This window comes from Chrysemys picta, chromosome 1 (genome assembly GCF_011386835.1).
Source record: "Chrysemys picta bellii isolate R12L10 chromosome 1, ASM1138683v2, whole genome shotgun sequence".
Lineage (NCBI taxonomy): Eukaryota > Metazoa > Chordata > Testudines > Emydidae > Chrysemys > Chrysemys picta.
The window spans coordinates 214988348-215014636 of record NC_088791.1 but is presented as its reverse complement, the minus strand read 5'-3'; the positions used below and the strand labels follow the sequence as shown (position 1 = coordinate 215014636).

Genomic DNA, 26289 nt, shown 5'->3' with positions numbered 1-26289 from the left:
CCCTAGGGATATTCTGGAGTTCACTTAAGTGTATTAAGAAACCATGGTGATGAGTGTGGTATAAAAAACTAGGTAACCAGATTAACCACCAGGGAAGGATTTCCTCTCTTCTCTGCTTCTTCCCCCATTCTTTTAATTTCTTCTGTGAAGTCTGAAACAACTTTTTTTAAAAATCCCAGACAGATAGTACAGTGGGGGCTATCCAGTTTATTGCACTGATTGCAGCATGATTGCAGCCTTGTGTGCAGGTGGCATATATGTGAATTCAGTGCCAACAACTCAAGGCCCTCTGAGACCAAGTACAGGCTCTTGAGACTGGAGGGGCTGAACTAGAAGAGCTAAGGGAGATAGAGAGGTACGCAGATGAGACTTTCAGGGAGACAGTAGAGCAGTTCCACCCCCAGTCTGTTAGTCTCTTTGCTGTAGAGGAAGATGAAAATCTTGGGGAAAGAGAACATCAAGCTGGAGTGGAGGGAAACAATCTCATAATTGAGCCCCCCACCCCTTCTAGATGATGTCATGGTATCCTCTTGCAATGAGGATATCCTTCCAAGGAAGGAGATCTCTGTTAGGATTTGATTATCAGAAACATAGATAGTTGGGTTTTTGATGGCTGGGAGAACTGCATGGTGAATTGCCTGCTGAGTGCGAAGGTTGCTAAGTTCTTAGAATCATAGAAGATTAGGGTTGGAAGAGACCTCAGGAGGTCATCTAGTCAAAGCAGGAACAACACCAACTAAATCATTCCAGCCAGGGTTTTGTCAAGCTGGGCCTTAAAAACCTCTAAGGGTTGAGATTCCACCACCTCCCTAGGTAACCCATTCCAGGCTTCACCACCCTCCTAGTGAAATAATGTTTCCTAATATCCACCAAGACCTTCCCCACTGAGACATCTGAATAGATTTATGTGCAGTGCTGGGGAGGAGCCGGTGGTCATGGTACATGTACGTACCAGTGATGTACTGAAAGATAAGAGAGAGATCCTGGAGGCCAAATTTAGGCTGTTAGATAAGAAATTAAAGCCCATGACCTCCTTTGTAGCATTCTCTGAAGTGCTTCCAGTTCCATGTGCAGGGCCAGTTAGGCAGAACTGCAGGCTCTCAATGCCTTGATGTGATGATGGTGTTCAGGGGAAGAATTTAGGTTTATTAGGAGCAGAGGCACATTTTGGGAAAAGAGGAGCCTATAGAAGAAGGATGGGCTCCACCTAAACCCAAATGCAGAGCCACATTGCAGGCGTGTAAAATTAAAAAGGACATAGAGTTGTTTTAAAACTAAGGGATGGAGAAAAGTGGACAGGAACAGAGGATAATGGGACATGGTAATCCCACAGTACAAAATATGTAGAAATGACAGAGCAGGTTATGCTGGTAGGAAAGTGGCAGTATATGTGACAGAAAACATAGTCAAATATAGTAAAAATCTTAAATTAATCTGACTGTACCATTGAATTTTTATGGATAGAAATTCCATGCTTGAATGCCATTGCGGAGAAACTAAATGAATTCTTTGCATCGGTCTTCACAGCCGAGGATGTAAGGGAGATACCCAAACCTGAGCCATTCTTTCTAGGTGACAAAGCTGAGGAACTGTCCCAAACTGAGGTGTCATTAGAGGAGGTTTTGGAAACAAATTGATAAACTAAACAGTAATAAGTCACCAGGACCAGATGGTGGTATTCACCCAGGAGTTCTGAAGGAACTCAAATGTGAAATTGCAGAACTACTAACTGTAGTCTGTAACCTATCATTTAAATCAGCTTCTGTACCAAATGACTGGAGGATAGCTAATGTGACACCTGTTTTTAAAGAGGGCTCAAGAGATAATCCTGGCAATTACAGGCTAGTAAGCTTGACTTCAGTACTGGGCAAACTGATTGAAACTATAGTAAGGAACAGAATTGTCAGACACATACTGTAGATAAACATAATTAGTTGGGGAAGAGTCAACATGGTTTTTGTAAAAGGAAATCATGCCTCACCGATCTGCTAGAATTCTTTGAGGGGGTCGACCATGTGGACAAGGGGGATCTAGTGAATATAGTGTACTTAGATTTTCAGAAAGCTTTTGATAAGTGTGTCCTATTCAACATATTCATAAATGATCTGGAAAAAGGGGTAAACAGTGAGGTGGCAAAATTTGCAGATGATACAGAGCTACTCAAGATAGTTAAGACCCCGGCAGACTGCAAAGGGCTACAAAAGGATCTCTCAAAACTGGATGACTGGGCAACAAAATGGCAGATGAAATTCAATGTTGATAAATGCAAAGTAATGCACATTGGAAAACATAATTCCAACTATACATATAAAATGATGGGGTCAAAATTAGCTGTTACCACTCAAGAAAGAGATTTTGGAGTCATTGTGGATAGTTCTCTGAAAACATCCACTCAATCTGCAGCAGCAGTCAAAAAGCGAACAGAATGTTTGTAATCAATAAGAAAGGGATAGATAATAAGACAGAAAATATCATATTGCCTCTACATAAATCAATGGTATGCCCACATCTTGAATACTGTGTGCAGATGTGGTCACCCCATCTCAAAAAAGATATATTGGAATTGGAAAAGGTTCAGAAAAGGGCAACAAAAATGATTAAGAGCATGGAACAGCTTCTGTATGAGGAGAGATTAAGACTTTTCAGCTTGGAAAAGAGACGACTAAAGGGGGATATGATAGAGGTCTATAAAATCATGACTGGTGTGGAGAAAGTAAATAAGGAAGTGTTATTTACTCCTTCTCATAACACAAGATCTTGAGGATATTGTGAAGGCCAAAACTATAACAGGGTTAAAAAAAGAACTAGATAAATTCATGGAGGATAGGTCCATCAATAGCTATTTGCCATGATGGCAGGGATGGTGTCCCTAGCCTCTGTTTCCCAGAAGCTGGGAATGAGTGACAGAGAATGGATCACTTGACGATTACCTGCTCATTCCCTCTGGGGCACCTGGCATTGGTGTTGGAAGACCAGGATACTGGGCTAGATGGACCTTTGGTCTGACCCAGTGTGGCCATTCTTATGTTCATAATAAGAGTATAGAAGTAGGAATATACTGCAGAGCACCTGCCCAGGATAGTTTCTGTGATTTTGAAATGCTCAGGGAGATTAGAGAGGCTAGAAAAACAGAAAACCCAGTAGTAATGGATGATTTAAACTATCGCCATACTGTCTGGGAACATGCCACCTCAGGATAGGATGCAGAGATAAAATTTCTAGACACTATTAATGACTGCTTCTTGGAGCAGCTAGTACTGGAACCCACAAGGGGAGAGGCAGTTCTTGATTTAGTCCTAAGTGGAGCACAGGATATAGTCTGTGAGGTGAATATAGCGGAAACATTTGGTAATAGCATCCACAATGTAACTAAATTTAACATGCTGGGGGAGGGGAGGAGAATACTAAAGTAACCCATCACAGTGGCATTTAACTTCCAAAAGGGGAACTACACAAAAATGAGAGAGGTAGTTAAGTGGAAATTTAAAAAGAACAGCCACAATAGTGAAATGCCTGCAAGATGCATGGAAGCTTTTTTTAAAAACACCATAATAGAGGCTTAAACTAAATGCATACTCCAAATAAAAAAACAGCAAGAGGAAGAAAAAAAAGTCACCATGGTTAACCAACAGAGTAAAAGAGGTGGTTAGAGGCAAAAAGGAATCCTTTAAAATTGGAAGTCAAATCCTACTGAGGAAAATAGAAAGGAGTATAATCTCTGATAAGTAAAGTGTAAAGTATAATTAGGCAGGCTAAAAAGAATTTGAAGAGCAACTAGCAAAAGACAAGAAAACTAACAGCAAAACAATTAAGTACATCAGAAGCAGGAAGCCTGCCAAACAATCATTGTCACCACTGGATGATCGAGGTGCTAACGGACCACTCAAGGAAGACCCAGGCCATTCTGGAGAAGCTAAATAAAATCTTTGCATTCGTCTTTTCTGCAGCGGATGTGAGGGAGGTTCCCACACCTGAGCCATTCTTGTTAGGTGACAAATCTGAGGAGGTATCCCAGACTGACGTGTCAGTAGAGGTCATTTTGGAATAAATTGATAAATTAAACAGTAATAAGTTTCCAGTACCAGATAGTTTTCACCCAAGAGTTCTGAAGGAACTCAAATATGAAATTGCAGAACTAGTAAGTGTGGCATGTAACCTATAACTTAAATCTGCCTCTGCACCAGATGATTGGAGGATAGCTAATGTAATGTGAATTTTTAAAAAGCCTCCAGTGGCAATCCTGGCAATTATGGTCAGCAAGCCTAATTTCAGTACCAGACAAATTGGTTGAAACTATAATAAAAAACAGAATTATTAGACACATCCGTGAACACAACATGTTGGGGAAGAGTCAATTTGGCTTATGTAAAGGGAAATCATGCTTCATCAGTCTATTAGAATTCTTAGCGAGTGTCAGCAAGGATGATCCAGTGGGTGTAGTATACTTGGACTTTCAGAAAGCCTTTGACGAGGTCCCTCACCAAAGGCTCTTAAGCAAACTAAGCAGTCATGAGATAAGAGGAAAGGTCCTCTCATGGATCAGTAACTGGTTTAAAAGATAGGAAACAAGGGGTAGCAATAAATGGTCAGTTTTCAGAATGGAGAGTTAAATAGCAGGATTCCCCAAGCATCTGTACTGGGACCAGTGCTGTTCAACATATTCATAAATGATCTGGAAAAGGGGTAAACAGTGAGGTGGCTAAATTTGCAGATGATACAAAATTACTCAGACTGTGAAGCATTACAAAGAGATCTCTCAAAATGTGGGTGACTGGGCAATAAAATGGCAGATGAAATTTAGTGTTGATAAATGCAAAGTAATGTACATTGGAAAACATAATTGCAACTACACATAAAAAAATGATGGGGGTCTAAATGAGCTGTTATCACTCAAGGAAGAAATCTTGGTGTCATCATGGATAGTTCTCTGAAAACATATATTGAATAGGCATCAGCAGTCAAAAAAGGTAAAAATCTTAGGAGCCATGTAGAAAGGGATAGAATATAAGACAGAAAACATCACAATGCTGCTATATAAATCCATGGTACGCCCACACCTTGAATACTGCATGCAATTCTAGTCATCTCATCTTAAAAAAAAAAAAAAAAAGGAATTGGAAAAAGGAAAAGAGAAGGACAACAAAAATAATTAGGGGTATGGAACAACTTCCATATAAGGAGAGATTAAAAATACTAGGACTGTTCATCTTACAAAAAAATGGTGGGGGTGGGGGATATGATAGAATTCTATAAAATCATGAATGGTGTGGAGAAAGTGAATAAGGAAGGGTTATTTGCATCTTCACATAACACAAGAATTAGGGGTCACTCAAAGAAATTATTAGACACCAGGTTTAAGGGCCAAAAATATAACTGGAATCAAAAAAGAATTAGATACATTCATGGCAGATGGGTTCCTCAATGGCTATTAGCCCAAATGATCAGGGATGCAACCCTATGCTCGGAATGTCCCTAAACTTCTTACTGCCAGAAGCTGGGAGTGGACGACAGGGGATGGATCACTTGATAATTGCCCTGTTCTGGTCTGAAGCATCTGGTACTGGCCACTGGACCATTGGTCTGACCTGGTATAGCCATTCTTATGTTTTTATGTTTGAGTTCTGTGGATTGGGATTTAGGAGGCTGTTTCTTGACAGCATTTTAAAAACTATGGATCAGACCTTCGGATGATATAATTTGGCGTAGCTTCTCTGATTTATACCAGCTGAAGATCGGTCACCTAATGAAACCATCCTTGAAGTGCAATCTATTGATGGAGAATGTGGTGGTGGGGAAAGGAAACCCCCTCTAAAAGAAGGAAATAATACTTATTTTTTACTTTGAGTCTTGCGTAGGTCACGGGGAAAGTAACAGATACGGGTGTGCTTAGAAACTTACTTAATGTCAGTTGCCTAAATTGCTATGGCTGGTACTAGAACTTGGTTATATTCGGTGCATTCAAAATTGTGAATATTGAGGATTACTGCAGACAGGGCAGCAGTGAGATTTGCCAGAGAAAATATTGATGCGCATCCATTATGAAATTAGTTATCATTAACATGAAACATTTCTGTGCAAATGAATGGAAGAATAGAACTACTCTATCCACAAATGAGTCCTCTTAAGAATATACTTTTTGTCTTAATCTCATCTTCTGAAACCATTTCCTAGACAGAAATCCTTTCCCTTGCCTTTATCACTAGTTAGATCTCAAAATTACATTTGTCAATAATGGTGAACATTAAACTTAATCAGCCCTGTGCTACTGAGAGAAGATTCCATTTAGGAATGGAAGATCATATGTACTAAAGTTAAGATTTATTGGCAATATCTTCTTGTTCATAGGAGTAAAATTACTTAGCCTTTTTATCATTGGCCTTTATAAGCTACAGTTGTATTCATATATATATAGCTGTTTCTTTCCCATCTTTGGCCTGAACTAAACGACAGAATCAAAAGTCCATAACTGGTCAATAAAATGAGGATGTAAAAGGATGTCTCCAATAGCCCACACAGGTCACTTTGAAGGTTCTTATTGCTTTTTTAAGGTGTAGTTGAACAGTTCACTTAGAACCTTGTGGGAAAACTATATTAATGCTAAATGATCCCCCTCCCACAAAATGACAAAAACAGAGAAACCATGGGTAGGGGCCTCAAGAGATGAACACCTCAGTGAGGAGAGGATCCATTTGCAGAGATATCCCATGCACACATTTCTCTCTGGACTTCCATCCCCTGGGAACAAGGCCATGGAAACTGTAACCAAACTTGATGGATTCCCGGGCGCTGAGGGAGGCTAGGCATCTGGTTGGAGGGGCTGTGTTCATGCATGGGCTTTTTGTCTGGTGCTGCCATTGGAGCTATGTCAGTCATTAGGAACTCCTTATGTCCCCATCTGGCACCAGGACTCCTGAGAGGAGGTTCTGGGGAAAACATAACAACCTCAAAGCTGTGTTACCTTTTATGGGGAGTCTTTGAAGGGACCTGATGGGGATGATGATTCCCTTTTGCCTTTGCTTATTCAGTTTTCTCCTGGTCCATCTAGCCTCCATCCCTTCCTCACACATGTACCTCAAACCCATGTAGGAGGGAGGAGGATGACACTGTGATGTTACCTGATTTCCCTTTCTGTGGAGAAGTAGGCCTGTGCACAAAACTGCCTCTGCCTCTCCCTCCATGTGAAATTAAGGGGTTTACAATCTGTGTTGTGGATCTGAATTTGTATTTATTTATGTAATTAATTAATTTTAGTGGCTGCTTATAAGAATTTAAAAAGGTGCACACCCATTCAAAGGAATTGGTGTTTAAAGATGTCCATTATGGAATAACAAGTTTTAAACTGGTGTCACATTCATGACAATGCCAGTGGTTTTACTGCTTCCTTTAAGATATCAGTCTGAGATCTGGGTGTGATGTTTACTACCATACAATAGTATTCTGACATCCTAAATTATAGAGGAATGAGAGCAATTGGCTAACTAGGACCACAATGATCTATTTGAGAGAACATAGAGAAAAATAAGGGTAATTACTGCTTTGTTTTATGGACTCTGATTAAATTGGACTAACAAAATAATTGTATACATGCTTTATTAGTGATAATCTTCAGTGTCATAAGCAGAATTTGCCTTTCTGATGCCCCAGTAGATAGTGCAGCGATACAGAAATTGCTATCTGAAAAGCATAGATGGGATTGCTGGGAATAATATCGTCATTTTAGTGAGACTCTCAAACTCGAAGGAGTTGTGCAGAATTGCTTTCCCTCACTTTAGCAGTATAGTATTGATAAACATTGCAATCACTTGGGCATAGTTTGTTTTTCAGTCCGCAAAAATCTCATAGTAAATGTTAGTAATAAGAGAAGTGTTGTTGTAGCTGTGTTGGTCTGAGGAGAGGAGAGACAAAAGATGGGCAAACCAATCATTTATTGGACTAACTTCTGTTGGTGGAAGAGACAAGCTTTGGAGCTTCACAGTGCTCTTCTTCAAGTCTGGAAAAGGTATCCAGAGTGTCACAGCTAAATTACAAGTCGGGACAGACTGCTAAGCCTAAGGAGTATCATACGGAGTATCATCAAACAATTATAACCCATGCTTGATGGGGACCACATTCTGAAAGAAATCTTTCCCAACCCTCCTCTTCTGGCCTTCAAACTACCCCTTCCCCCCAACTCACCAAGCTTATCATCAGAAGCAAGTTCCACACACACACCGGGACACACCAATTCAAAGCAGCACCAGACCCTACCAAAACAAGAGATGCAAAACCTGCAGATGCATCTCCACTGTTACAATAATCAATACCCTCTACAACATACCTTTCAAGATCCATGTGTCCTGCATGTGCCTATCACAAAATGTGGTGTACCTCAAGCAGTGCATCAAATGCTCCAACTACAGCTATGTGGGTGGAACCAAGCAATCATGCTCTCAAATGAACTGAAACAAAAAAAATGATGAAAGACAAAAATATCCGATCAGTCATAAGAACGGCCATACTGGGTCAAACCAAAGGGCCATTTAGCCCAGTAGCCTGTCTTCCAATACCAATGCCAGGTGTCCCAGAGGGAATGAACAGAACAGGTAATCATCAAGTGATCCATTCCCTGTCTCTCATTCTCAGCTTTTGGCAAACAGAGGCTAGGGACACCATCCCTGCCCATCATGGCAAATAGCCATGAACTTATTTCGTTCTTTTTTTTAACCCTGTTATAGTCTTGGCCTTCACAACGTCCTCTGGCAAAGAGTTCCATAGGTTGACTGTGAAGAAATACTTCCTTTTGTTTGTTTTAAACCTGCTGTCTATTAATTTCATTTGGTGACCCCTAGTTCTTGTGTTATGAGGAGTAAATAACACTTCCTTATTTACTTTCTTCACACCAGTCATGATTTTATAGACCTCAATCATATCCCCCCTTAGTCATCTCTTTTCCAAGCTGAAAAGTCCCAGTATTATTAATCTGTCCTCATACGGAAGCTGTTCCATGCTCTTAATCATTTTTGTTGCCCTTTTCTGAATCTTTTCCAGTTTCAGTATATCTTTTTTTTTTTTTTTTTGAGATGGGGTGACCACATCTGCATGCAGTATTCAAGATGTGGGCATACCATGGATTTATATAGAGGCAATATGATATTTTCTGTCTTATTATCTAGCCCTATGGGCAGATACTTTTCAAAATATGATAGCTTCATATCTGACCTCTTAGTCCTTGTCCTCAGAGGAAACCTGTACATCACTTTAAAAAGACAAGCCTGGAAACTTAAATTCATAACTCCTGCTAGACACTAAAAATCATGGTTTTATGGTTCATTCCAACAATTTGTAACCTACTTACCCCTTTTTGTCTTGAGACTGCAGAGGCGTTAATTGCCCACTTCATTTTAAGTGGTTTCTTGCAACATATGTTTACCCCTTATGGTTAACAATCTGTTCCACCTTGTGTTTAGCTGGGTCATTCTGTGGCACTCTGGTTACCTGCAGAAGAGCTCTGTAAAGTTCCAAAGCTCGTCTCTTCCATCAAAAGAAGTTGGTCCAATAAAAGATTGGACGTCTTGTATCTCTTAGTAATTACATAAGTCATTTGGAATAAATAATTATTGAAACAAAGTTAGTCATCTTATTGTTTTGTATTTATGAAGATGAAGTGTGAGGAGCGCACACTGTACACTTATAAAACAGCATAATTTAAACATTGTAGATTAACCTGCTTGGCAATGCTGCTTCAATGCAAAGGAAGGATGATACATTTCTTAAACTTTGTAGTCCTTTGTTTTGGCATTTAAAGACCCTGGGAGAGGTGGCAAGGTCTGAAAAATATATAGTGTCAATGGAGCTAGTAGCAATGCCTGTGGTTAAGGGTGCCCAACACTTCCCATTATAAAAGCCTGTTTTCAGTTATTTATATGTTTATAACTTTGCTAATATCTAATCGTTTGCGCTGAAATTTTCAATGCTGGCTGTTTGCCTCAGGCTTTTTTTATTTTTGCTTTTTGCTTCAGCTAAAATGGTTCAGCCATTTCTGAGAATGAAGCTTGGGAAAAATATTGTTTGCCTACGTTAAAACACACACACACAAATTTTGCAACCGTTTCATCAAACACCTCCTTGCTTTGCAGCAGACTTGAAATTTGGCAAGGTGGTTGCCCTGGTGCCTGGCCAAGTTTAAAATCTCAGTTTGCACAAGCTCAGTAGAGACTTGTTCAGTTTGGCGGCTAAATTCTCCACCAGAGAATCTGTTTGTATTGAGCATGCTTTATCTCCAGCAAGCAACATTCTCCAGCCTAGTGTTGCAGGGCCTGACCAGGACTTTTCTGCAATTGCTTCTCCTGGCTGATTGGGTGCTCAGGGCACAGGAACTAAGAGCAGGCAGACTGTCTTTTTTGTGCTCTCAATTATCCCTGTCTATCACCCATTCAGTGAGGTCGAAAAGGAGGAGGCAGCTACACCGGAATGCAGAAAAGTGAGAAATGTGATGTGGGGGACAAGGGAAGAGAGGGTTCCATAAGCTAGAACAGGCAGGGGACAGGAGCTGTGGAGTGAATCAGAGCAGAGTGGGTAGGAGCTGGTGGTGAGGTATGGTGGGGGTTTGGATAGAAGTAGGGGGGGAGTGAGGCTAGGGGCTCAGGGGCAGAAGGGTCTATAACCACTAGAGCACATACTCTCCTCCAGAACCTGGAACTGAACTCAGAAATCCTGAGTCTTCACATTCCTCTGCTGTCAGCAAATAACTGAATCCCAGTAGCAAAGTATGTATCTCATCTCTCCTCTGTTGTCTGCTCCACATAGAGGATAACAGCCTACTACAGCTACTATTTACTCTGTTACTTCAAATGGTAGAGGTTTGTGCATCGAAATATTCAAACCTTGCTGATGTACCATGTGGTGTCAATATTCCACATGAGGGAATGTTTTATTTGTCTTCTTTTGACATAATTTTTTAAAGAACATTATTAGGGCTGCAAAGTCAAGCACTTTGAAGTTGGAAAATGTCAGAATTAAGGTTTCATGAAACCTTAATTTGCCCCCCCCCCCGTGCATTTGCATCATTATAGTCTTTAATTATACAATCACACAGAATGTTTTTTACAAGACATTGCCTCATTCAGAGAATGGGTAAAATAATAATTCAGAGGAAAGAAAATGTATAACTTCATCCTTGTAAATTTTATTCATATCATTGAGAAATGTCAGGCATAATCAAGAAGTTACATTCCTAAATATGTAATTTATTATTTAAGATGTAGTGCAGTTATCTTGTAGACTTTAGCATTTATATTTTCAAAAGGCTGTCTTGATGATTTAAACTAAAAGCATTTTTAAAAGATCCGTAATTATCCTTGTCTTTAAAAATATTTTAGGTGTAATGACAAATATTTTCCAGAGGAAAAAAAAATCTTCTACTTCTGTTATTCACTCAGCTGCTGCTGCTGCTTAGGGTTGTCAACTTTCTAATCATACAAAACCAAACACCCCTGCCCTGCTACCTGCCATAAGGCCCCGCCCTTCCCTGAGACCCCACTCCCTGCTCACTCTATTCTCCCTCCCTTCGTTTCTTGCTCTCCCCCACCCTCACTCACTTTCACCAGGCTGTGGCAGGGGATGGGGTGCAGGAAGGGGTGAGGGCTCTGGCTGGGGGTGTGGGCACTGGAGTGGGGCCAGAAATGAGGGGTTTACAGTGTGGGGGGGGCCTCAGGGCAGGGGCAGGGAGTTGGGGTATGGGAGGGAATATGGGGTATGGGCTCTGCACATGGTACATCAGCAAGGTGTGGAAGGAGGTTCTGACCTGTGGGAGGGGGTTCAGGGTTGGGCGGGGATTTGGGATGTGGGCTTTGGCTGGGCGGCGCTTACCTCCTAGGTGGAGGGGCCATGGTTCCTGGCCAATGGGAGCTGTGGAGCTGGCGCCCGGGGCAGGGGCAGCGTGGGGAGCCCCCATGGCTGCCCCTGCGCCTAAGAGCTGGACATGCCAGCCGCTTCCTGGGGTTGCAGGGAGCCAAGGCAGGCAGGAGCCTGCCTTAGCCACATTAAGCCACTGACTGAACTTTTAGCGGCCCAGTCAACAGTGCTCACCGGAGCCGCCAAGGTGCCTTTTTGAGTGGGTGCTCCAGTTGAAAACTGGATGCCCGGCAACCCTACTGCTCCTGCTGCCTCCTCTAGGTGGGAGGCAGCAGCTCAATAAATCACCATCATTGGGGTTCTATATACTCCTGTCCTAGTTCTGTTCCTATTTTTTCCTTTGCCTCAAGCAGAAATATTTGCAGTAATATTTACTCCTGTGTTCTGTAGAGTAGTCCTATTCTTTGTGGTTTGGGTAATGCTTATTTTTCACCTAAACCAAATAATTTCTCAGGCATTTCTGTTTTTTGTCCTCTAGGGGAAATGGTATCCCTTTTTTAACATCTTCTATAAGGGGTAAAAATGTCTACAGGTCAGAATCACTTGTATCGCTCAGTGGATGGAACACGCAATGGGACTGGACTACAGCCCACTTCTTCGGATGCATATAGAATGGAACATATATTGAGGAGATATATATACACACATACAGAGAGCATAAACAGGTGGGAGTTGTCTTACCAACTCGTCCACGAAAGCTTATGCTCTAATAAATTTGTTAGTCTCTAAGGTGCCACAAATACTCCTGTTCTTTTTGCGGATACAGACTAACAGGGCTGCTACTCTGAAACCTGTCATTATTCAGAGAGAAAGATTGCTGAGCTCCTGGCTCCCACCCTTTTTATACAGGCCAGCTGGGCCTGATTGGGGTGTGGCCCAGCTGCAGCTACTTTGCCAATCAGCCTAGTAGCTGCTTCCCCCCTGCAACAGCCTTCTCCCAGGGCTGTTTTAAGCCCTTCAGGGCAGGAGTGGGTGTCCAGCCCGCTACACCCCCAATTTGAGAAATGCTGGTCTCCCCCATGAAATCTGTATAATATGTGGTTAAAGCATACAAAAGACCAGATTTCATAGTTTGTGACACATTTTTCATGGTCATGAATTTGGTAGGGCCCTACAAGTGGCACAGAGCATTTGCAGGCAGAATGAGTAGGCTGCCCCCCACAAAATATAGAAATGATTGATGGTGATTGGTGGTGCTGCTTGTCAATTTGTGAGGGAGCTGCAATTCATCACTCAAACTGTCATATGAAGATTAGCAGGTAAAATTTCTATTAATGGACCCCACAAGGTTTAGCTCAAACACCTGCTGCTAAGCTTCACAGCTTTCTGTTATAGTTTCCTCAGGTTTTTGTTTTCTGATTGTTATAGATGACTCCTTTAGATCCATTACTGCAGTGTTGTGGTATGATTAGGGTAACTCCTGTTGCCATGGAATTCAGTCATTCATGTCTTTCAGTTGTAAAAAGAGATTTCTGAACTCACTTAATCTCTGGTAATTCTTCAGTGGTTGGTTTTTATTTTGGATTGTGGAACCATAATATTTTCCATAGCATGCAATTATGTCTTTTCAGATTGCTTGAAAATGAATGCATTGTTTTGCTTAGAAAATCAATTGATGGTATGCATTTCCAAATTTAAATTATGATCAGACTTGGGAATTATTACTTGGGCAAGTTTTTCCAAGCTTAACATATACAACTTTTCTTTTTAATATAGCCCAGTGATGGGGGGAAGAGGGTTGTCAGTTTGGCAACTGTTTTAAAGGTATTTTTTACTTAAGGGGGTTTTAATAAACACAGCTGTGCAAAATGATATTCTGGCAGAAATGTGGTATATCTATATTCACATTCCTTGCTATAATTATATTCTATTTTGCATAGAGACTTCATTGAAATAGACTCACTACTAATATAAAATAGTTCTAAAATTTATTGATTTCAGGCACTAGCTTGTGCTCCTGATTATTATTATTTTTAAATGAGAGCTGGTGATGGCTCTACAAGAGCAACAGGTTTTGTTGCTTTTGCCATCCTTATTTCCCCTCCCCCACCAGTGCTAATGAGGGAAGACATCCAAAAGAGAGACAATCTTTAAATAGTCGTGATGTGCAACTTTAACTTATGGCCCTAAGCTTTCATAGTAATTACTTTAAGTATATTTTTTCATATAAATCTGTATGGCAATTTACTTTATCATTCACATGTAGCAAAAGTGTATTAAGAATAGTATTCTAAGCCTGTATGCCTTGATGTAAAAGTGAAGAATTGAGCAAAATTGCATATTATTATTATTAGTCTAATTATTTGCATTATAGTAGAATTCAAGGCCTAAACCTTGGTTGGTGTGCCATTGTGCTAGGCAATGTACAAGCACATAACTGCCTTAAAGAGCTTACAGCCTAAACAGACAAGACAGGTGTGGGGGAGAGAGATGAAGTGACTTGTCCAGATTGTCTCAGCAGGTCAGTGTCAGAGCCAGAACTAAAGTATACAGACTCTCAGTCTAGTGCCCTATCAACTAGACCACACAGCCGAAATCATATAATTGCTCACCTCCTTCCCCCCACAATAACATACAAGTAATTTGCATTTTTTAAGTTTAGCTATAAAGATCTGGTAGCTAGTTTAAACAAAAATCTCAAGAGCAAAGATACTTTTGTTTATGGTTGCATCTTCATCTTTTTGTTGTTGTTACTCTTAGATTTTGCCAGTTTCCAGATATTGACTTGATCATTTACATATTGCATGTGCTAAAATAGTATGCAAGTGGGGATGCATTAAAGATGTAGTACTCTAGAAGAGGTGAAAAAGACATTGTCTGAATCTTTGGAGTATAATTAGTTATCTCTGCCTCAGTTGGGTTTTTATCTAAAGTATCAACATATATAAGATACATTTGGAAAATGAGCAGAAATTAACAGTGTGAGATTAAATTTCTGAAGAAATGCAAGTGAATTTGTGCTATAATAATCCTAAACAGAGATATGTAGTATAGTGGAAGAGAAATGTGAAGGAAATGATTTATGATGGTGAACAGAACATGAATCGAAGCTTGTAGTCATAAGACATTTTGTTTTGATTTATATAAAAGAGGCTTAATCCGATAGATCATGGAGTTGATAGTCTCTGTATAGTGTTGTTATGACTGCACTTAGAACTCTTACCATGTGCACTCAGGTTTGATAACCACATTTAGCTGCTTGACAGCATCTTCACTAATGATGAACTGTAAGGTATGTGGGTGTGTGTTTAAAAATATAATTTTAAATGACTTCTCAACATTAAAAGTTTATTATGGAGATACCAGTCCCTCTATAGTTTGAGGAATACTACTTACTGGCATAAGCATGATTCCCTTCCTTTAACTTTGCCAAACCCAGACTGATCTGTATGCAATTTCACATGCCAGGTCTTAGCCCAGTGTAACTTCTTTGTTCATTTGTTTCCTGCATTGTTTGTGGTGAATTGAACCAGACATTTGGGAGAGATGACCAGACAAGAAAGGGATGGTGTTCGGTTCTTCAACCTTTTCCTTATGTGTCTGAGCTAGAGCTGAGTGAGATTTTGGTTTGTGGGGCAGGACCAAAACATTCAGGAAAAAAAAATGGTTTGGTTTGAACTGAATGATTTTTTTTCAATTTTTCTAGCTGAAACTAAATAACCAAAACACTTTTGTCTCAGGTCAAACAAAACAATTTGAGCAGAAATTAAACTGTTTTCAGTGTTTTTTTTTTCCTTTTGGGCATTTTCAGGCGTTTCACCATTTTATTAAAATTCAATTAAATTTGAAACAAAATGGCATTTTGATATGAAATATTTCAGTTCAAAATAGTCAAAACAGACAGTTTTGACTTTTTAAAATAAAATTTCTGGCCAAATCTATTTGCTGAATTGGACCTGAATTTGTGAATAATTTTGATACATTCATCAGCAAACTTATATTTACTGAAAAATAATAGTCCTAGTTCTACTATTATGCTCATCATATCCCTCCAACTACTGGGCAGAGCAAATCAATTTTTATTGTATCTGTTGTCCATGGTGATAACTTGTCTTTAATTAATTTAGGGGTTTTGCTGAGGTGATTAATTACTGTCAGTTCTTTCACTGCATTATAAAGCATGGATTGCTTTTTCCATGTTAATTTTAATGTCGGCTTAGAAAGTTTTTCTACTTATACTCTAAATCTGTCTATCGTATAATTGGTACAGAATCTTTAAATAGTGGAGAAAAATGATTGCCTTCAGTATACTGTGTATTTAATCAGCAATTAAGTCTCTTTCTAAGGGCTTGTGTATGACTAGGAAGAAAAGTCAGTAACTGCACAATTAAAAATTAAGTATTAAAGCTTCTGTGATCAGAAAATATGTGGTAGGTCAATAGATAAGCTTATCTTGAAGCCTCTGGTTCTCAGGGTTTTAATGTGTGTGTGTGTGGTTTATTTTTATTTACCTTAAATAAACCTTTATTTACCTTAAATCCCCCTACATTATTCAAATAGTCTTAAAGTGCAGCTCTGCTGTGAAAAGTAAATGTTTAGTTGCTGAATGACTGCAAGTAAAAAGAGACTCTGGCCAGGATGATGGGAGACATGGACAAGCGCTTAGGTTGCTCCCCTCTGGCGCACTGTAACACCTCTGCAAGAGTAGAGACTGTGTGACCACCCAAATATGTGGGATAGAGGGGGCAGCCAGTGGTGAAAGGGCCCACGGTATTTCTATGGGGAATTCTTGCAGGAGGCAGATTCTTCCATGTGGATCTCAGCCCCAGTGGAGTTGTTTGCTTTCTATTCTACCACTCCATCAACAGTACTTAATAGAAAACTGTCCTGCTAATAAGCAGCAGCAAGTGTGAACTCCCCTTTCTAGTATCACCCGAATGACTTGTTAAGACCCATTCATTTTACTGAAGTTATGCTCTGAAGTGATCCCTAGGAGCAAATTATATACATCTTAACCATCTCCTCTCTTATTCACAGGATGGCTAAAAATACTCCTGGGGGAATTCTGTGCCAAAAATTAGAAATTCTGCACACAATATTTTAAAATTCTGCATATTTTATTTGTTAAACTAACACTACATAATCATGCCAGTTTCAGTTATTTTGGTAATTTATTTAAAAATACCTGTAAGCAAATATGTCTGTAACAATACAGACGCACACAAATTCTCCCAGGGGTAGAGAATTAAAGAAACCCTTACAATAACCCAGTTTCTGTTTCTCTGCCTCCTCCCCTCCAGAGCCCAGCCAAGGGGCCAGACCCCCACACTCCCTCCCCCTGAGTCCAGCTGTGGGGCACCCCTCAGTCCAGACACTCACACCCCCTCCCCCAGAGCCCCACTGCATCCTCCCAGCCGAGATACTCACAGCACCTCCTCCCCCAGAGCCCATCCGCGCCTTCCCCAGCCCAGACACTTGCATCCCTTCTCCCCAGAACCCAGCTGCGGGCCATCCCCAGCCCAGACACTCACTCTCTACCCCCCAGAGCCCAGCCACAGCCCTGACACTCACATGCACCCCTGTTCCCTCAGAACCCAGCTGTGCCCCCACAATCCAGACGCCTACTCCACCTACTCCCAGAGCCCAGCCATGGGGCGCCCCCAGGGTTGGTGGAAGGATGTTTTGCGCCCTAGGTGAAACTTCCACTTTGTGCCCCCCCCCCCGTCACCGAGCCCCCGCCCTGAGGTGCCCCCCGCGGCAGCTCACCCCTCCGCCCTGAGGCGCCCCAAGCCCGGGAGGCGGGAGAAGTGAAGCAGCCACGGCATGCTTGAGGAGGAGGCGGGGTAGGGGTGAGCTGGGACGGGGAGTTCCACTGTGTGCCATGCCCCCCCCTTGCTGCAGGTGGCCCTCCCCGCGCTCCACTGCCCCAGCTCCCTCCGCCTAAATGCCGGCGGCAACCGGGGCGGCCGAAGATCCGGCCACAGCGGTTACTGCCGAAGAAAATGGCGCCCCCCCCAAATCCTAATATCCTAGGTGATTGCCTAGGTCGCCTAAATGGTTGCACCGGCCCTGCGCAGCCCCCCAGGCCAGACATTTGCACCCCCTACCCTCCCAGAGCCCAGGGATCCAGAGGGAGAAACAGCTGATGCTGGGTCCTGGGCTTGTATGAAGTTTCCGGCATGCTGCCTCCTTCTTCCAGGGCTTGCCAGGAACTTCGGCTGCTGGGAACCCTCCAGCTTCCACTCCCTATCTCCCCCCAGCAGTGTCTTCTGTTTGTGAGCTGGGTCCAGCTGCTGGGTCCAGCACTCCCCTAGTGGTAGCCAGAAGCTATGCAGCCCATTTCTGTGGCGGGGAAGGAAATTCTGCGCAGTGGTGCAGAATTCCCCCAGGAGTAATATAATTTGTAACATACTTGAGACACAAGGGTAGGAGATGAAGGTGTTTGGTAACTGGTTCTTCATCATTATTTTTGTCAAAAGTTGGATTTTTGAGGAAGTAGCAGAAAATGTTGAAATGCTGAAAGCCTGTACGGTCGCCTGGGTGTAATGTGGGTAAAAAAGTCAAAAATGGGTGTGAGTTTAAAAATTGGATGGTAAGAGGCCACAAATCCCAGTGATTGACTCTGGTGACGTTCTAAAGAATAGGAGCTCTCAAACATACGTGTAGCTGTTTCCATTGCTTTACAATGACTCTACAGACATTATAGGCTTCAGTGTGAGTTTTGAGGTTATTATGGTGCTACTTGTGGTGTTGTGTGAGTGGTTGTGTTGATTTGCACGTGGGTTGTTTTGTGCAGGGAGAGTTGTGGGGAACGATGGGTATATGCTGAAGTGAGGGACTGTGTGTGTTTGAGGTTATTGTGTAGTGGTTTTGTTGTGTAGGTGGTTGTGTTGTGCTGGGGGAGTTTTGTGTGTGCTGCATGACTGTGGCAGTTGGGCACACAGGTGTGGTAGCTAGGCCAAGTAATGCACCATCAGTGCAGTCTCTGTCATGCAGCTATTGAACTGTTGTATGCAAATTAGCTGTAGAATAAGGGTGGTGATTGGTTGAGTTACCTCTGATATCTGAATGGTCTAGGACTCTTGGCAAGGCATGGGTACATTCCTTAATATAGCTGTATACCACAGGGGTGAAATTTGTGAAGTCAAAATAGCTGAGCACTGAAAAATTGATTGGTAAGAGACTTTGAAAACCCAGTGATGATCCAGCCTGGTGATATTCTGAACAAAAAGAGCTCTTGACCATGTTGTAGCTGCTTCCAATGCTTCACATTGAGTCAACAGGCATTTTAGGCTTCAGAGTGACATTCCTGGATTTGGTTGTAATAGGTACAGTTAATAATATGAATTATATATGAGAATTATATTTCATTTTATGATGCATTTTTCAGAAATATTTCCATAAAATGGAACGATTACCAAATTTTTGTAATCAGTTAATATTGCTGTATAATTCAGTGCATATCTGCTGCATATTGGAGGAGTCCATAATTTCAGTCTAAGGGGTTGCACAATACAAGGGACTACAGTACAGAATTTGGCTTTAAAATTGGAATGTAGTTAACAATTCGGTTGAGGTATGTGCCAGAATTGTACAGTATTGTGCTCAGTGTTCCATAGTTCTGCTGTATTGCTAATGGGAGTAAAAAGGAGTAAAAACTCATTCTTTTCACTAAAGTCAGCAAATGTGACTTGGAATGCATCAGGTCGGATTTGGATGTTGAGTAGTATCTTGCTACAGAAGTGGTCCCACTGAAAACTAACGGGACTAATCGTAAAGTAAGGTATTGTTCAGGGTGGGCAAGGGTATTGGAATCTGTCCCATAGGCATCAGATCTCTTGAGTAGTAATGCACTGCTTTTATATAGCCACTTTTCTGAGCAGAAGCACATTTTTTTTAAAAAAAAAGTCCAATGGTAGCTCTGATTGGATTTTAAGCACACACATTTTATACTTTAAAACAGTTAAAAGATTCATTACAATTTTGCTTTTTTTCCATTTCTATTCTGTATCCTGTAGAAACAGAACATTCCAGGAATAACAACAACAACAAAATACATTCATGAGTAGGCATGTTCCTACCTTAATTATCAGGAATGGCTAAGTTTCGAAGCATAAGAGCATTATTACTGTGTCTCAGTTCTACATTATTGCAAAAAGTACTAACTTTCTTTTAATTTTATTTCTTTTAAATGCAGAACTATGGTTTGGAAACAGAAAATCTAAAAACTCTTTCTCACAAGCTAAATGCATCTGCCAAAAATCTGCAGAACTTTATAACTGGGAGGAGGAGGAGTGGTCACTATGATGGCAGGACCAGCCGAAAATTACCAAATGACTTCCTGACCTCTGTGGTGGATCTGATTGGAGCAGCTAAAAGTCTGCTGGCTTGGTTGGACAGGTAAAATCTCCCAAATGTTTCACAGGTAACCAGTTCATGCACACACCCAAAACAAACCTTTTAAAATCATTTTATACTGATATTAAGTATAAGCTAAAACCACCAATTGACTTTAAAGAATGGAAATTTAAATTGATCTTTAAAAAGATGAAGCTTTAGCATGCAGTTTGGACTGCACTCAGGATCATCTTTTTAAAAATACTGTAACAATGGGCTTATTTGCAATTGAATATTATGGCTAAAATGGATAAGACAAATTGATGAACTTTTGTATTGGTGCAGGGACAAACTTTTAAATGAACTGTTTAATTCAAACAAGTTCTTTTGATGTTTATTGCGCTGGTAAAATTTTTGTACCAATGTTAATACCTAGTTCCACAGTATCTGTGTTGCAGTTATGGAATGTCTTTACATGCAGTTATGGAATTATTTACATGTAGTTATGGAATGTTTTTGAAGCTCTAGACACAAATAGAACTTTTCTGATCAGCTGCCTTTGATGTTACGCTTATAGGATCTGATCAAACTCAGATGACTCGATGGAAAGACTCTCATTGAAATCAATGGGAGCTGGATCATGCCCTTACTTTACAATACCTTGCAAATATTCAGGACCAGGACTGACCTTTCTACTACATTTCTTTGTTCCAATTTTATTTATCATGGCACTGAGACTCTCCAGGTAGTAAAGATGATTATTGCAATTTCTCAAGTGATTAAAATTATTCTGCTTTTAAGCATATGCCTTCATAAAAACACCTTACAAGTCATTTTATAGTCAACCATAAACAGGCTGCTTGTCTTATCTTGATTTAAATATGCAGTTGGTAAAGGGGAATTCAGATTCATGTATCACCAACTGAAGCTGTGATGCACTGTAGATTAAGCAAAAAAAAAAAAGTGTGTGTGTGTGTGTGTGTGTGTGTGTGTGTGTGTGGCGGAGTGGGAGATTCTGAAAATCCAGACAGATACTTTTTTTTCTTTTTGTCAGGAAAATTACCTTTGTCCCCTAAAAGAAACACTCTGGACAGAAGTGGTTTGTTTTAAGTGAGGTATGTACCTGTCCAGCTTTTAAGAATGTATTCTTCAAAGTCCTGCTTTTGCTGTAGGAACTGTAACTGCCATTGACTGCTTGTCTTGAAGTTTGAAAAGATTGGGCTAAAATTGGAAAACAAATAATAGAAAAGAGACATCTTGCAGTTTAAGGAATAATTTGTTGGTTATGGTGTAAATAATATAGATATTGTGTTTTCCTTTAAGTTTGGCAATAGCATTACAACCAGAATTTTTTTAAAAAAAGGATGCCTAATGTTAGACTTCTAAGACCATATTTAGGCACCAGGAGGGGTGATGTTTTAGTGGACCGAGTACTGAACAGGACTCGGGAGACCTGGATTCTAATCCTGGCTCTGCTGCTAACCTGCTGGGTGACTTTGGGTGAGTCATTGTGCCTCAGCTACCCTATAAAATATAAATGATACTTACCTGTTTTGTAAAGCACTTTGAGCTCTCCTGATGAAAAGCCCTAGGTAGGAGCTGGGTGTTATTATTATTTATTATGTAATAAGTATAACCTGGTTTACCAAAAGGCAGAGCACCTGGAAGCTCCCAGTGACCTGGCAGTTCTGCCTTTTTGAAAAGCCAGTTTACTTAAATGCCTAAATATAGACTTTGGAACCCAATGTAGACACCTATTTTAAAAAGCAGGAAAAGTCCTTTAAGAACCATTTTGTTTAATATATCTTTAGAAATATTTTCAGATTTCTGATATCTGCACTTACAAAAGCACATCAATAGTTAAGTCTCTACTGAGAATAACCTTATTGAAGGCACCTTTATTTTTAAAAGTTACACTTCAAACTTACCTAGTTTTAGCTTGTTTTAACTTGCCTTTTTAAAATACTTTAGCTCTTCTTTGTTGAGGGTTAATCATAAATACTTTAGGGCCTAGCACTCTTAATCTTAAAAGATGCCAATAACATAAGGCTACAGTTTCCTGCTTATCTGCTGCAGCACATTACAACTTGTACTATAATTACACATGCTGTTGCACCACTTCTGCCACAAAAAATGTGTGTGACACTTAAAATGTTTGAGTCCAAAAGACTGTTGGGTGTTATGAAATGTAGGGGTTTTTAATTGAAAATGTTTTAAAATAAATTAACTTTTTTATTATTTCTAAAATATAATTGCCCTAGCTATTGTAAATTGTCCTTTGTAATGCTATCACAGGCGCCTACTTTCCTATGTGCCGGGGGGTGCTCAACCCCTGGCTTAGCCCCAGGCCCCGCCCCCACTCTGCTCCTTCCCCTAAATCCCCACTCCCACCACACCTCTTCCCACCCCATTCCTCCCCCTCCCCTGAGTGCACCAAGTCCTCGCTCCTCTCCCTCCCCCCGAGCCTTCTGCACGCCATGAAACAGCTGATCGCAGCGTGTGGGAGGTGCTGATCGTCGGGGCCCACCGGCGGGCGGGAGGCGCTGGGGGAGGGAAGGGGTCTGATGGTGGGTGTTCAGCTCCCACCATTTTTTCCCCAGGGGTGCTCCAACCCTGGAGCACCCCTGGGGAAAAAATGGTGGGAGCTGAACACCCACCACAGAGTCATCACCTATGATTGTGCTATTGATTTGAGTTTATAATGTAGATGTACTAGACTTACTAATGGCAAGAGACTCTTAGAAGGTGATGAGGTCAGCTGACAATTGATTTCTCTGCCTCTATAAACATAAACTCTAGATGAAAACACACATGCCCTTATGCTTTTTCTTGAGGAATAATCCAATAATCTGAAATCCAAATTCAACATAATAGTTGTTCTATTTGAGCACTAATGTGTGACATGATATCCAAGGTTATGCCAAGATTGCATACTTTAGGATTAGACACAAAGCCAAAGGCCCACTGATAAGTGGCTGTGGCCCAGCAATCCATGCCCTGTCATTCTTTACTGAAATTATAAGAAGATTATTTATAAAGGTAGCCACATTATATCAGTCATAGATAATACTACAGGCAAACAAAAAATTAAGAGAGAGTTAATAAAATCATCTTAAAAGTATAGTTCCCAATTTTAATTTCTGTTACTTGTCCTTTTGAGCTCCTCTGGAGCTGTGGCTGCTCGGCACCTCTGACAATGGAATCTCAAGGCACTTCACATTTTAAGGCACTCAGGAATTAGGGCAGCCAAAATGAGAGGCTACTTTTGAAAATGTTGTCTTTAGTACCTGAATGGGGCTTTCTAGAAACAATATTTGAATTTCACTTAATTATACAGTAAATAGATATTTTGAACAGGTATGTAATTTAAACATTCTTGTGTATGTTTTTGTGAAATTTTAAGATTTTCTTCTAGTATAGAATATTTTTCATTTAGTAGGTCCATTTTTCCTCTTTCAGATGTCTCAAGGGGGCGGGTTAATGGCTATGTATTATTCCTCCTTAAGAGCATGAATGTCTGGAGATCCATAGGGTTCTGTCACTTCCTGTTAAATGGCAACTGGGGGAGATAGAAAGATTTTTTTCTTTTACACAGATATGGTTTTGCTACTGTTAGTCCTGACAGTCAAAGCTGAGCCCCAGACTTTGCTGTTTCAGAGATACTATGATGGTTGGAGCTACCTAAGATAAAATGGGCTGCATTTTTCTGTTGATTAGTTCTAGCAGTATTTTTTGATAGGTTCTCTCAGTGGGAGTGTTTTTCTAGTGTTTCTTTATGGCCTTGAAGACCTGAAGACATTTTCTATATGATGCTTTTATAGGCAGTCTGGCTGAAGTGTCTGACTGCTTCTCAAGGCTAGCCTTAGGGAAATCTGCATTTTATATCCAATCTTATTTTTCATGTAACTTCACTATTGTGCTTTCAGTGCCTGAGAGAGATGGGGGGACATTTGTGATTAAGCTGGCATAGACTTGCCCCATATAAAATGAAAGGGAGGCATCGAGGTGAAAGGGTGAGGGTTGTAGGCATGCCTCCCCTCTGACAATAATTTGCAGCCCTGGAGTGATTTGATATATTTCTGTCCTTGGATTCTCGGGTGGCAGCTATGGCTTATAGCACCTGTATCCATCTGTAACAAAGGAATTAATCAAAAGGAATAACGTGGACATTAACACAGAGATACATGCCATTGTAACATCCAGACTGGATCACTGATACGCACATTTACCTGGGGCCACTCTGGAAAAAGCAACTAGTGGCTCCAGCTGGGTCTAAATGCACCAACTTGCTTCTTGGGTGGAGAGCACATAAAACTTGAGCTCCATCTCTGCAGTAGCAGTTTGTTCATTTTTTAACGCAATTTCAACATGTTGGTTACAGCCTATAAAGACCTAAATGAGCTGGGCCCAGATCTCTGAGAGATTGCCTTTTTCCCATGGTCTGTTGAGACTTCTGATTTGTTGGGTTACTCTCACTGTTGGTTCCCAGGGTTAAACTGGCCATGGCTGGTATCAGGCCATTCTTCGTGGAGGGTCCATTCCTCTAGAATCTGCTTCTTCCAGTGACTGATCAATGAGCATCAGGGCATAATTTAAAATTTATATTTTTGCCAAGTTTTTAAAGTCTTTTGGTTTAACTTAATAGTAGGGATTGGGATTTTTTTGTAGAAGGCTTCCAAACCTCCATTTACAGATGGGTCAGTCTGGCTGTTTTAGGTGTCTACATGGGAATCTGATCCAGGCGCCCTGAAAAGTATCAGGGCTCAGGACATTAAGATGGTTGTGGTTTGCTTACAAGAACACTTTGACTACCCTCTTTCTCACCAAGCCATAGAATTCTCCTCTACTTCCAGAAGGGTGTTGTCCTAATGTTTTATAGTCATGTTTTTGTACTCTTTTCCCTGATCCTCTGATCTTTTGCCTGTTAGAGCTTTGTTTTCTTAAAAAAACATCTTTGGGTACATTTAGATGCCAACTAGCTTGGAATACAGGCCTTGGCAATCAAACAGCTGCCTTGAATCGCTGCCTTCTATAGGCTTATATCAAGCCCATGGGTCAAATAATACTGCCCCATATGTATGGACGTATTTTTGTTTAAGGAAATATGTTCAGGTATTACAGAATTATTATGTTGTGGCCATTTGGGTATCCCATACAATTACTGTTAAAACCTATCTCAGAGTTACTGTGAGCCATTGTTTCTGCAGTCACAGGAACTTATTTTCTCTTGAGATTATTAATATATACTACTATTATAAATTCTTCTTATCTGGCACGGTAGATTCCTGTTTTTTCTGTCTTATAGGACTGATGCATTCTGTCCTATAGAGGGGAGTCTTCAGTGCTGTGTCTGTCTGTCTGGTACCTAATTACAAAGGTCATCTTTGGATCCCTTGAAATATGTGCTAACTACTTATGCTAAACAATATGTTCCACCTTGTATTTAGCTGTGACACTCTGAGTACCTTTTCCAGACCTAAAGAAGAGCTCTGTGTAGCTCAAAAGCTTGTCTCTCTCACCAACAGAAGTTGGTTCAATAAAGATATTAGCTCACCCTCCCTGTCTCTCTAAAGATCACCTGTAACAATCCTGTGGAATGTATTTCTCATCATCTCTATTGAATGGTTATTAGCCATAACACACAACCTTCAAAAATGGAGGCACTTTTTTTTAATTGAAAACCTCTCTGAAATAGGGGAGAAGAAGAAAAAAACCAGTTAGGCACCGTTTTGTGTTTCTGGCCATGAAGCAGCAAAGTTATAGATAACACAGAGCTGAAGCAACCAGTGTAATGAGAAGAGCAGTAGGTCTCAAACTTTTGTATTGGTGACCCCTTTCACACAGCAAGTCACTGAGTGCGCCCCCCTTATAAATTAAAAACACTTGTTTTATATTTAACACTGTTATAAATGCTGGAAGCAAAGCATTATAAATGCTGGAGGCAAAGCATTATAACCTCACAACCCCCTGAGGGATCATGACCCCCAGTTTGAGAATTACTGGAGTAGAGAGTGCTATTTTACACCTTTTTATTAAAATAGTCAAAGGAAAAACATAGATAGACAAAAGACCTAGGAAAATTGGAACAGTGTCTATAAAAAAAGCTTGTCAAAAGGAAAA

General features: G+C 40.6%; 1 protein-coding gene across 12 annotated transcripts in view; it reads left to right on the top strand.

Moving 5' to 3' along the window:
- CNKSR2 (connector enhancer of kinase suppressor of Ras 2) overlaps nt 1–26289 on the top strand; it is a 366844-nt gene that overhangs the window by 65957 nt on the left and 274598 nt on the right. For 11 of the 12 annotated variants that reach the window (XR_010596212.1, XM_024106894.3, XM_008170199.4 and 8 more), the window contains exon 3: nt 20030–20232. Coding sequence is in view for 11 of the 12 variants with exons in the window: in XM_024106894.3 (XP_023962662.1) it covers nt 20030–20232 (203 nt within the window). In the remaining variant the exon portion in view is untranslated. Of the gene's footprint in view, nt 1–20029; nt 20258–26289 lie in introns of all 12 variants that reach the window. The other variant, XM_065579594.1, reaches the window with a different exon arrangement.